Genomic DNA, 12,885 nt, shown 5'->3' with positions numbered 1-12,885 from the left:
GCTAATATACTACCCCCAACATTTTAGGCTCTTATTTTATTAAGTAGCCTTATGTGCAGTACCTTATCGAATGCCTTTTAGAAATCCAAATATATTACATCTACTGGTTCCCCTTTATCTATCCTGCTTGTTACCTCCTCAAAGAATTCTAATAAATTTGTCAGGCATGATTTCCCCTTCATGAAGCCATGCTGACTCTCTGATTATATTATGCATTTCTAAATGTTCTGCTATTACATCCTTTATAAGCCTCTAACATTTTCCTAATGACGGATGTTAAGCTAATTGGCCTACAGTTATCTGTTTTTTGTCTCCCCCCCTTTTTGAATAAGGGCGTTACATTGGCAGTTTTCCAATCTTCTGAGATTTTCCCAGAATCTAAGGATTCTTGAAAGATTACTACCGGTGTATCTACTATTTGTGTAGCTACTTCCTTTAATATTCTAGGATGCAACCCATCAGATCCAGGGAACTTTTTGGCCTTTAGCTCCATCAGTTATCAGTTTCCCCAGTACTTTTTCTCTAGTGGTAATTATTGTATTTATTTCCTCCCTGCACCACCCCCCCCCCCTTTTCCCCTTGATTATTTAGTATTTTTGGAATGCTATTAGTGTCTTCCACCGTGAAGACTGATGCAAAGTATTTATTCAATTCCTCTGCCATTTCCTGGTTCCCCATTATTATTTCCCCAGCCTCATTCTCTAAGGGGCCTATGTTCACTCTGGCCTCTCTCTTCTTTTTTATATATTTGAAGAAGCCCTTACTCTCCGTTTTTATATTACTTACTAGTTTACCCTCAAAGTTTATTTTCTCCCTTTTTGTTATTATTTTGGTCAGCTTTTGTTGGTTTTAAAACGTTCCCAATCCTCTGGCTTACCACTAATCTTTACCACATTGTATGTTTTTTTCTTTCAATTTGATATTATCCTTAACTTTCTTTGTTAACCATGGTTGGTTTGTCCCCTTCCTGGAATCCTTCTTCCTCACTGGGATATATCTTTGTTGTGAGTCACAAGCTATTTTCTTAAACATCTGCCATTGTTCATCAACCATCTTTTCTGCTAAACTCCTTTCCCAGTCTACTCCAGCCAATTCTGCCCTCATTCCTTTGTAATTACCCTTATTTAAGTTTAGCACAGTTGTTTCTGACACAAGTTTCTCACTCCCAAACTGAATGCTAAATTCTACCACATTATGGTCACTGTTTCCTAGGGGATCTTTTACTCTGAAATCATTTATTAAATCTGTCTCATTACACATTATCAGATCCAAAATAGCCTGATCCCTGGTTGGATCCACAACATATTGTTCTAGGAAACTATCCCATATACACTCTATGGGCAGGATTTTACATTCAGTGTGTGGGCGCGCATCTGGCATGCCGGAATGTAAATCGACACGAGATGATGTCGGGCATGCGTCCCGACGTCATCACGAACTCGCGCGATATTTCATTCGGTGGGCGCATTCTGGGGTCAGCCGCTAATTGAAAGGCCTATTAAGGCCATTAACTAGGTAATTAAGTTGCATTTACACTGCCTGTCCAACCTTACGGTTGGCGGGCAGGCGAAAAGGCCAAACGGCCTTTACGTTTTTTAGGAAACCTCATCCACGAGTGGCATGAGGTTTCCTAAAGCTAATACAACTTAAATAAAACTGTTATTTTCAAAATAAAAACATGTCCCATCTCATATGACACAGTCACATGAGGGGATGTGTTTCATTAAATTTTCCACGCCTTTATTTTTCTTTTGAAAAGCACTTCAATCTTCCTGAGGCAGCTCCATGTCTCAGGGAGATTGAAGCGCTCTTTTGCTCACATGCGCAAACTGCGCGCTAGACCTGGCTCTCCCTCCTCCCCCTGCCCGCACAAGTAGCGTTCAGCGCTACTGCTCACGATCCACGAAGGCCCACCCGCGTGAAATTGCAGTGCAGAGCCAATCACAGACGGCGGTCGGCACCGCTCTTGCTGAGCCCACTCTTGCCAATGTAAAATCCTGGCCTATGAGTTCTTGCTCGGGGCTACCTCTGAAAATTTGATTTTCCCAATCTACATGTAGATTAAAGTCACCCATGATTAATGTACTGCCTTTTTTACATGCCCTCATTATCTCCTAATTTATTCTCTGTCCTACATTATAACTACTGTTAGGGGGCCTATAGATTACTCCCACCAGTGTTTTCTTCCCCTTGTTATTTCTTACCTCCACCCATGGATTCTTCTGATCCAAGATAATTTCTTGCTATCATACTTATTCCATCTTGTACTAACAAAGCCACCCCACCATACTTTCTTCTTGCCTGTCCTTCCGAAAGGTCACATAGCCTTGAATATTTAGCTCCCAGCTTTGACCTCCTTGTAACCATGTCTCCGTAATGGCTATAAGGTCATGCCCATTAACCTCTATTTGTGCCGTTAATTCATTAATTTTGTTCCGAATACTACATGTATTCAAGTAAAGAGCCATTGATTTTGCCTTTTTACCATTTTTTCCCACTTTGACTCTATTTGCTGCTGTTTTTTATGTTTGTGTACTCTGTCCCTTCCTGTCACACTCTACGTATCATTACTTAAATAGCTGTCTTGCGATGCTGCCATATCCTTTTGCTTTGTAAGCCTACGTATCCCCTACCCAGAACCCTCCCCCCTCTATTTAGTTTAAAGTCCTCTCTACAGTCCTAGTTATTCGATTCGCCAGGACACTGGTCCCAACACGGTTCAAGTGAAGCCCATCCCACCAGAACAGCTCCCTTCTATCCCAGTACTGGTGCCAGTGCCCCATGAACAGAAACCCATTCGTCCCACACCAATCTTTGAGCCACGCATTTAAATCCTTGACTTTATTTACTCTATGCCAGTTTGCCTGTGGCTCAGGTAGTAATCCCGAGTTTATTACCTTGGAGGTTCTGCTTTTTAATTCAGCTTCTAACTGTTCAAATTCTTTCAGCAGAACCTCCTTTCTAGTCCTATCAATGTTGTTGGTACCAATGCAGACGACGACAACTGGATCCCTCCCATCCCACTCCAACTTCCTTTCCAGCCCTGAGGAGATGTCCTTAACTCTGGCATCAGGCAGGCAACACAGCCTTCAGGACTTACTCTCACAGCTGCAGAGAACAGTATCCATCCCTCTAATTATACTGCCCCCTACCACTACTACATTCCCATTTCCTCCCTCCATGGTGCTGTGGTCAGTTCACTCCGCTCTTGTCCACATATCTTGCAAGAACCTTGTAACTGTTAAACAGTTGCAGGGTCTGAGGCTCCTTGAATGCTTCCCCCTGGGTCCCCAACCCTCCTTCGTCTGCAGTCACACCCTCCTGTCCCTGCTCACAGACCAAATTTGAATTACTTAATCTGAGGGGTGTGACCGCCTCCTGGAGCAAAGTGTCCAGGTAACATTCCCCCTCCCTGATGTGGCGTAATGTCTGAAGCTCAGACTCCAGCTCCTTAACTCGGATCAGAAGTTCCTCGAGCTGCAAACATTTACCACAAGTGTGTTCACTCTGGGTCACCTTGGTGTCCAGCAGCTCCCTCATGTTGCAGCAGCAACAACATATCACCTGTCCTGCCAACATCATCCTATTTTATTTAATTACTTAATTAATTACCTATTATCCCTGTTCTTTACAGTTGAATATTCTCCCCTCTACACGTTATTGTAATTATTTTTTTACACACCAGTATCGACCTTATACTTAATGAGCAATTTTTAAGATAAAAGAGGAAAAAAGGACTAGAGATTTAAACACAAACTAAAGACCTTACTTTTACTCTAAAGACTAGGGGCAGAATTTTCTGGCTAGCGGGCGGGCGCTCTGGAAGCGGGTGCGGGCCCCGATTGCCATCTGCGATTGGATCCGCACTGCCATTTTACACGGGTGGGCCAATTAATCATGGCTCCTGTAGCCTTTCAAAGGCTGTCAAACATGGCTACTGGAAGGGCTCCCCAGAGCGCTGCTGGTGAGCAGGCCAGGCAGGAGGGTAGGGTAGTGGGGGCACTGTGCCCCTCAGTTTTCTGACGATTGCCTTGCTGCCCTCCCCAAGGAGATGGCAGTATGGTAGAAGGTCCTCGTGCCCCAAGACGGGTGGAGGAGGCCCCCCAACATGACCAAACGTGCCTGGGAGGAGGTGGCAAAGATAGTCAGCTCCCACAACGTGGTGCGGCGTACGTGGGTCCAGAGCCGCAAGCGCTTCAACGACCTCTTGCACTCGAGAAGGGTGAGTACTGTGTTGGCATCGGTCACTTAACCCAGCAGGTAGACTTTCCCCCCTGGTGCCCCCCACCGCCCCCCTCCACAAAGTCTGAGTATAGTGACTGCATTGAATCATTGACGGCATGTGTCCTTTACTGGGTGGGCCAGCAGATATTGCCCATGCCGAGGTCACCCTGAGAGGGTGGTGATGAGATGGGTTCTGCCCCGGCAGCATGTGGTACACTGAGACCCACATGACTGTTCTGGGGGCAACCTGGACGAGCTGCACCTAGGTGCAGTGCTGGAACTCCAGGACATGTCAAAGTCAGGGTGATGACATGCTGGGAGGGGAGCTTCAAGGTGGCGTGGCACCGATCAATCTGCTGCCCTCTGCGCTCCACTTGCTTGCGCCTCCTTGTTATGGAAGGTTAGACCATGTGGTGCCAAATGTGATGTAGGCAGCATTTGGCCAAGGGGGTGGGTGGGTGGGGGGAACAGACCTAGCATCTTTGTGTGAATGTTCGACAGCAGCGGGGTGAGGAGGCACTGGAGCCCTGCAATGTCCCACTCTGGTTGGGGTGGGCTGTCCACAAAGAGAATCCATGTACAATTAGCACTAATCAATGCTCTTCTCTCCTTTCCAGGAGAAGAATGCACATAATGCTGCCAAGCGGGTGAGGACTGGAGGAGGGCCGGCCCAGGTGGCGATGCTTAGCTGGTTCAAGCAGGAGGCCCTAGATCTGGAGAGGTGCCAGGTGCCCAGATCCACCAGTGTCAGTGAGGCTGGGGTGCTACGGGCAGGTACGTTTGCCCAGCAGTGAGGTCACCATTGTTCTCCCAGCAGCCATGGCAGTGCTGAATGTTCAGTGATTGAAGTTTGCAACATGGCTTGATCATTGCTTATGGAAGGATGAGCGCATAATGATCCGGGGGACAGGGATGCACATTGACATTGTCTCCACGTTAACTGATCAAATGTCCTTGTTCTTCCTTTCAGCATCAGCGGAGCAGGGCCGGGAGGAGGAGCAGCAGGGGCCTCCTCTCACACCTGAGACCCCTGAAGTCTCGGACTCACCAGTGTCACACCATCTCTGCCAGGCAGGCACCAGCACAGATACTATCACCTCGGTGGGAATTAGAACATCGGCTAGTGTCCCAGGGCACAATGGTGAGGGCACTTCACAGTCGCTGGAAGAGCTGGTGGAGACAGAGAGTGCCCATGGCGCCAGCAGTCGGAGGACTGCAGGGGACCCGGCACATGCTCAGTCGGTGGCTGATGATGTGCATCTGGAGTCGTCCGTGATGCAGCAAACGCAGGAAATGTGGCCGAGTGTGCAAGAGGATCTGATGGAGATACATGAGGCTATGCTTGGTTTGGTGTCTGTGGTGGAGGAGTCTACGTGGACGATTGTTGATGCAATGGGCCTCATGGCCGAGTGCCATGTGTCCTCCATGGAGACAGTGGCGACTCTCATGGAGAGGGTCCTCCAGGAGGCTATTCAGGGCTTCCTGGGAATGCACTCTGATCAGCAAGCCCTCACATCGGCATTGACCCCAGCTGGTCAGTGCCAATGTGGGAGATGGTCTGGGCTCCAAGTTTCCCAGCTCGGTGCCCATCCATCCACAGTGAGCAGGGATGTCTGAAGCGACCTCACGTCGGCGCAGCAGCTGCCTGTCGTCTCTGCGGGCTCCTCTCAGGGCGCTCCAGATGAGGGTGGCAGCTCCCCCACCCCTCTGCCAGTGACCGTTGCATCCGATAAGGCTGCGACGGCTGGGAAGATGCCAGCTGTGGAACTGGCAGCTCCTTCCCAGGCGGGGCCAGCATAGGCTCCACGGGCCAGAGGACGACCGCCAAGATCATCGAGGCCAACAGGATAGCAGAGTGAGCAGGCTGTCTCAGATGCCACTCCCAGCGAGGGGGCAGCACCAAGACGTAGCACCCGGAAACATAAACATAAGGCACCTTAGGCACACCACGGGTTTATCACTGGTGCTTTTGTGGTGGCCCGCAATGAGGTCTTTATGAGTTGGTGTGATGTTGAACACCTTTGTCATTTTGTTCTCTTAAGTTCCTTTGGTTATAATATTAAATTCAGACATGTCACCATGGCTGAGGGTGCCTCTTTTCTTCTGCTGGTGGATGGTTACCAATAATGTTATGAGAGATTTGTGGGACATTCAGCTTTATTGACAAGGCCCTTAGTTAATGTTCCTATCCAGGCAGATTTTGCACTCAGGTATCAAGTGTGGAGCCTGCAGCCCAGGCTTGCCCTGGTGGACCATATGTGGCGTGCTAGCTGAAGGTTTGTTGGATTAAAGCCTCCCGGGTGTCCCTGCCTCCCTGGAGTATGCCCGGGTCAGCGTCTACCCCCTCAGCATTTCCCTGTGCGTGCTCATCCTCGGACTCACTGCTGGACTCATCGTGTGCAGCCACAGCCATTGCGTCTACATCTTCTTCGTTCACTGTGTCCCCCCTTTCCAGCGCAAGATTGTGGAGAGCGCAGCATGCAACCACTATCACCGAGACACGATCTGGGGGGTACTGGAGTGCGCCCCCTGAGCGGTCCAGGCATTGGAAGCGCATTTTGAGAAGACTGATGGCTCTCTCCACCACAGCCCTTGTGGAGGCGTGGCTCCTATTGTACCGCTGCTCAGCTTCTGTTCTTGGATGGCAGAGAGGCGTCATGAGCCACCTCCTGAGGGGATAGCCCTTGTCACCCAGCAGCCATCCATCCAGCCGGGCTGGAGCACTGAAGAGCCCCAGCACCTGGGAGTGTCTGAGGATGTAGGTGTCGTGGCAGCTGCCTGGATACCTTGCACAGACTTGTAGGATCTGCATCCTGTGATCACACACTATCTGCACGTTCATGGAGTGGAAGCCCTTCCTGTTGACGAAGGCACCGGGCTCACCTGCTGGCGCCTTGATGGCCACATGTGTACAGTCTATTGCACCCTGGACATGGGGGAAGCCAGTAATTGCCACGAAGCCTCTGGCTCGCTGTGTCTGGCTTGCCTGGTCCCAACGGTAGTGGATGAAGGTCAATGCACGCCTAAACAGAGCGTCTGTGACCTGCTTAACACAAGTGTGGACAGCTGATTGGGAGACACCGCAAAGATCACCCAACAACCCCTGGAAAGAGCCAGAGGCATAGAAGTTGAGGGCAGCTGTGAACTTTGGAGCCACTGGCATGTGGTTTCCACCCACACAGTTCGCGGAGATCTCAGGCCCAATCATCTGACAGAGAGAGTTGACTGTCTCCCTTGAGAGATGGAGCCTCCTTCGGTACTGCACCTCAGACATATTGAGGTAGCTGCTTCGCCGCCTGTATACCCTGGCAGCATGATAGTGGCATCTTCTGTGGCCCCTTCCGCCTTGGACTACCTCTTGGTCCTGCACCCCTTGTGTATGCACCTGTCCTCCCAAAGGTGGCTCCCCTGGAGGCTGAATGTGTACTCCTGGCCTCCTCCCCCTTCGAGCCCTGCCTTCCTCCTCAGAGAAGGTGCCTCCAGTGGAGAGTTCATCTCCCATTCCCAGGCTAAGGGAAGACTTCCTGAAACCTGCAGGCCAAAAACAATTCTTCACTGCAGAGTGCTGACCTGAAGATTGTGAATCCAGTCCAAGCAGCTGATATGCGTTTTGAAGTATTGCAAATCACTACAGACAAGTATCAGTAACTTTGAAAAATAAATATTTCAGAGCACACTTGCAACTCCACTGAGCCCTTTTAGCCCACCCGTGGATGAGGTTTATACAAATGTGTCCTACCTGCCTGCCCATTGCGCCCATGCGATGACCTGAAGATCACATGGTGCCTCAAGGGCCTTAAGTGGCCCGTTAATTGATGGCAGGTGCGCATCGGAGATCATCATGTGCCCACCCAATATCATGATGGCACGCGGTGACTTTGGGACACTCACCCGACGTCACCGTGCGCCATTTTACGTGTCGGTGTGCGGGGGCAACGGGAAAATTCAGCCCTAGAAATACTCACTAATCAGCTGCTCTCTGCACTCTTTTCCCTTTCACACTCTTTAATGAACTCTCGTCGCTCTCTCTGTGCTCTTAATGGTCTTTCGTCTCTCTCTCTACGCTCTTTAATGGTCTCTTGTCTCTCTCCCCATGCTCTTTAATGAACTCTCGTCTCTCTCTCTGTGCTCTTTAATGGTTTCTCGTCCCCCTCTCGTGCTCTTTAATGGTCTCTCGCCTCTGTCTCTGCACTCTTTAATAAACTCTCGTCGCTCTCTCTGCACTCTTTAATGGACTCTCGTCTCTCTCTCCGCGCACATTAATGGACTCTCGTCTCTCTCTCTCTCCGCACGCTTTAATGGACTCTCATCTCTCTCTCTCCGCGCTCTTTAATGGACTCTGGCCTCTATCTCTCCACACTCTTTAATGGACTCTCGTCTCTCTCTCTCCCTGCGCTCGTTAATGGACTCTCGCCTCTCTCCACACTCTTTAATGGACTCTGGTCTCTCTCCCCTTGCTCTTTAATGAACTCTCGTCTCCCTGCGCTCTTTAATCTGTTGTTTAATCCGTTGCTGTTTTATAGCTCATTCTTTCTTCTATTTCTGATTTCATTGAATAAACATTCTGATCTGTCATTACCCTAGATCTGATAACCAGTTCCTCAACCAAGGGCAGAATAGTCCGGTCCCGTTGGCAGCAGGCATCATGGCACACATGATTGCACAATATGGAGAGAAGGCCAAAAATTAGTTTTACGCCATCATGAAACCAGTTTGCGATCGTCCACTCCACTCGTCAACAGTGGGCCGTGTTTCCCGCCATTGTACATCGGGAACCTAATTTCAATAATTTAGCATCTCGTTATAAGCCCTGCTTGCTGGAATCATCCCCCCATACTGGATCATCCAGATCATGCTAACGTGTTTCACAAGTGTACATAAGCGACATGCACCTGGCGAGCTGCACTTCACTCGGGACTTCAAGGTTTGTTTGCCTACCTTACTTTGGACAGCATTCACGGTCATCAGTGCCAGGCTTTGCAGGCAGCACCACATCACTTTTAGGGGGGCTCATGGGCAGGTCTCTACCTACCAGATCAGCCGTAAGGCGGGTGTTGTTTTTCAATGGCTGCAGGGCAAGGGCTGTATTTGGGAAGGGGGGTATCTCAAGGCATGTGTGGGTGCACATGTTGATCTGCGCAACTGGTCTCAAGATGGTGAAGGCTGAGGAGGCAGTCTCCAGAGATGAGGCCAGATGGAGACATGAGGGTGTGTGAGAGAGTGCGTGGTGATGTCCCTCGAGCTGGCAGTGAGTGAGATGCCAGTGAATGTATGATGGCCTTGTAAGTTTAGAGTGATAATATGGTTGCCTTACTCTGGTGGCACGGATGAGATCATCCATCATCTATCTGCATAGGATGGCCAACCTCTTCTGCGCAGCGTTGGCACTGATCACCACTGCCACTGCCTTCCAAGCCAGACTGGGGAGATTGCTGGACCTTCTGCCACCAGAGTGGGGGTGGAGCACATCACGACAGGCCTTCAAATGGCATTCCAGTGATGAGTCACTGAACTCTTCTTGGCTTTCACTGGAACAGTCCTGGGCTGCAAGCATTGAGAAGTGTGTGCGTGGCTGCAGTTTAGATATGGCGCCCAGAGTGAGGAAACGGTGAGGTAATGGCGTGGCTGGCGATTCAGAGGCCGCCTGCCAGTGAGACAGCGTGTTTCCTCTGGCTGCATAATTAATGAGATGGGAAATGGACAAAATGGCACGAAAACCTGCCATTGCGGCCGACGGGTAGTGCAAATCTGGGACAATTCTTCCCCAAGTGTTTCCATTTATCCTACATTTAACACTTTATTCTCCAACCTAAAAGTTATGTTCCCACAACCAAAAGCTAAACCTTTAAAACACTTGAATTAGATGATTGTGACACCAATAAAAGAGAATCTAATGATCACCCCTTGACATTCAATGGCATTACTTTTGCTGAATCCCCAACTATCAAGATTCTGGGAGTTACAATTCACCAAACACTTAACTGGACCTGCCATATTAATACTGTGGCTATAAGAGTAGCTTAGAGGCTGGGAATTCTGCAGCAAATAACTCACCTGCTGACTCCCCAAAGCCTATTCACCATCTGTAAGGATGAGTGCAGCTCCAACAACACTCAAGAAGCTTGGCATCATCCAGGACAAAGCAGTCTGCTTGATTGGCACCCCATCCACCACCTTAAACATTCATTTCCTCCACCACCGACACACAGTGGCAGCAAGGTGTACCGTCTTCAAGGCGGACTGCAGCAACTCGTCAAGCCACCTTCGACAGCACCTTCAAACCCGCAAACTCTACCACTTGAAGGACAAGGGCAGCAGGTGCATAGGAACACCACCACCTGCAAATTCCCCTCCAAACCACACACCATCATGACTTGGAATTATATCGTCATTCATTCATTGTCGCGGGGTCAAAATTCTGGAACTCCCTTCCTAACAGCATTGTGGGCATACCTACCCCACATGGACTGCTCAGTTCAAGGAGCACACCACCACCTTCTCAAGGGCAATTAGGGATGGGCAGCAAATGATGGCCCGGCCAGCGACACTCACATCCGATGAAAGAATAAATAAAAAGTATATATATTTTAGTGTCCACAAGCTGCATTTGACAACATTTGATGCAACTTAGATATTTTAATATATACATGTTAACAGTTACATATACTGACATTGTAGTTATGCTTTGAATAGTTGTACATTGGGCATGGTACCTGAAGAGAGAGAGAGTTGTACATTACAGATTAAGAGGAGCGGGTATATTCATCACTGCTTGGATATGGTTTATGTCGGTTATCTGGAAATCATTATAGAAAACTTAAACTTCTATGAAATTATTTTTTAATAAAATTAATTTGAGCACAAAAATGAGTTTTGAGTTACAAACTATATTAGATAATACTTCTAAACATTCACAAAGTATAGCTTTGACTTGAAGTCCACAATCCAAATATTTTGGATGGTGTGGTGGGAGGTGGTGGCAGGGGAAGAGGCAAATACTATCTTTATTATGTTGCTTAATTGGAATTATTGGATAATTAATTTTTTGTACAATCATGACAATTACCAGGAGTAGACTTATACTGTATAAATTCCAGTTTAACTTTGACTGTCAAAGTCTATGAAAGTGTTGAGTGGAGAGTTATTGGTGCTTTTAAAATGACACATTTTCCATTCCACAATGTTGGTAAATATGCTTTTATTTTAAATAATGTATGTTGAGTATTACAGTAAAACTTGAACACTTATTAGCCTTTTTGAAGTCTCAGTCGAGATGAAAGTAACTTGAATAAACATGGCAGTCAAAGGAAAGTGCCATCTTAATATTAGTACTATATTTAGCACCATTATCATGTTTTGAAAAATTAGTAGACATAATAATTTGTCTCATGGCATGATGCATATACTATGCTATTGATAAAAATAGTTATTTATAATTGCAAAAATAAAAGCCCCAAGTCATCACCTAATGTGGCACAGAAGTGTATACCTCAGAACAGCTCAATCTCTGGGCTGACGTTGTGAGATTGGCCACAAAAACGGCATTTTTCTTTTAATTACATTAAGAATACTTATAAGTGTTTGTTCAGTCTTTTGCTGTAGAAACTGCAGTGCTTGAAGTGTTAAAAATGAAGGTTGAACTACCTTCTGAAGGAATGATAGCTTACATTAGTCACTGTTGATATTATGAATGATCTTTGATAATAAGTAGTTTGTTCCTGTTACAACAAATTAAAAGCAATATATCTCAAAATGTTAAGGATGATTAGATTGATTTGAAAATACAGGAAATGCAAAAAAACAATTTACTTGCTGTATGTTCCTATGTACATACATGCTTACATACTGTAAAAGCTGTTCAAATCAATGGAGGATGGTCTGTTGTTCATCAGTTGTTTTATATATAAGCCTTACTTATAGGATCTTCTCTTCAATGTCACAGATTTGCAGCTTTTACATTCCTAAAGAAAACCAGAAATCTGCAAAATTACTTGTAATTTAATGCAATAGCAACTGTATGACCTCCAAAACCTTTTTCACTGGTATTAAAATATAAAATCACAAGCTTGTAATATTTTTTGTTGCCAATTTTCTATCCTCCTCCTGTCTTGAAGGGTATTGTTAAAGTGCCATCCCCCCTCTGGCCATTCTTTGTGTGTACGCCTGAAAAGTGCCTTCTGGGTAGTCTCTTCTTTTGTTGGGGCATCACAGCTGATCCTTCTCCTCCTTGCCTAACATATGCATTTTTCTATGAAGTCACTGCACAGTGACAGTAGTGAACATTTTCCTTATTGTGCTATCTCAATAATTCTGTCTGACATCTTTCATTTGTTTCTATCCTGTTTTGTGCTTTTCTCCAACCCTTTTTCTTATATTTTTTTTATCGTCAATATCTGTGTGTGACTCTTGCGGATACCTTAGATATACTCTAAACCTATCTATCTCTTTCATTTTTTGAGACCTAAGGTTCACTGTGAAGTAGGAAACAAAGTATACTAAGTTTAAGGTGAGGATAAGAGGATGCTGGTAAAATGTGACAACATGTATGGCTCAGATAAAAGTGGGCTGAAGGCTCAGGCCAGGGGAAACTGGGGAAAAGGATTACAGACGGGTAGAAACATTAGGCTAAATTTTCCCCTAAAAGTCATGAATGTGTGTCTG

At 46.9% G+C, this 12,885-nt stretch overlaps 1 protein-coding gene across 2 annotated transcripts in view; it reads right to left on the bottom strand.

Annotated features, from left to right (window-relative positions):
* Positions 1–12,080: 12,080 nt before the first annotated feature.
* The window catches only part of LOC144689648 (uncharacterized), an 88,025-nt gene continuing 87,220 nt past the window's right edge, over positions 12,081–12,885 (bottom strand). For both annotated transcript variants that reach the window (XM_078556897.1, XM_078556898.1), the window contains one exon: positions 12,081–12,185. In XM_078556897.1, the coding sequence (XP_078413023.1) occupies positions 12,135–12,185 (51 nt within the window). In that variant the 3' untranslated portion in view covers positions 12,081–12,134. The remainder of the gene's footprint in view (positions 12,186–12,885) is intronic.

This window comes from Cetorhinus maximus, chromosome 14 (genome assembly GCF_964194155.1).
Source record: "Cetorhinus maximus chromosome 14, sCetMax3.hap1.1, whole genome shotgun sequence".
NCBI lineage: Eukaryota > Metazoa > Chordata > Chondrichthyes > Lamniformes > Cetorhinidae > Cetorhinus > Cetorhinus maximus.
This window is presented reverse-complemented; position numbering and strand designations above follow the sequence as displayed.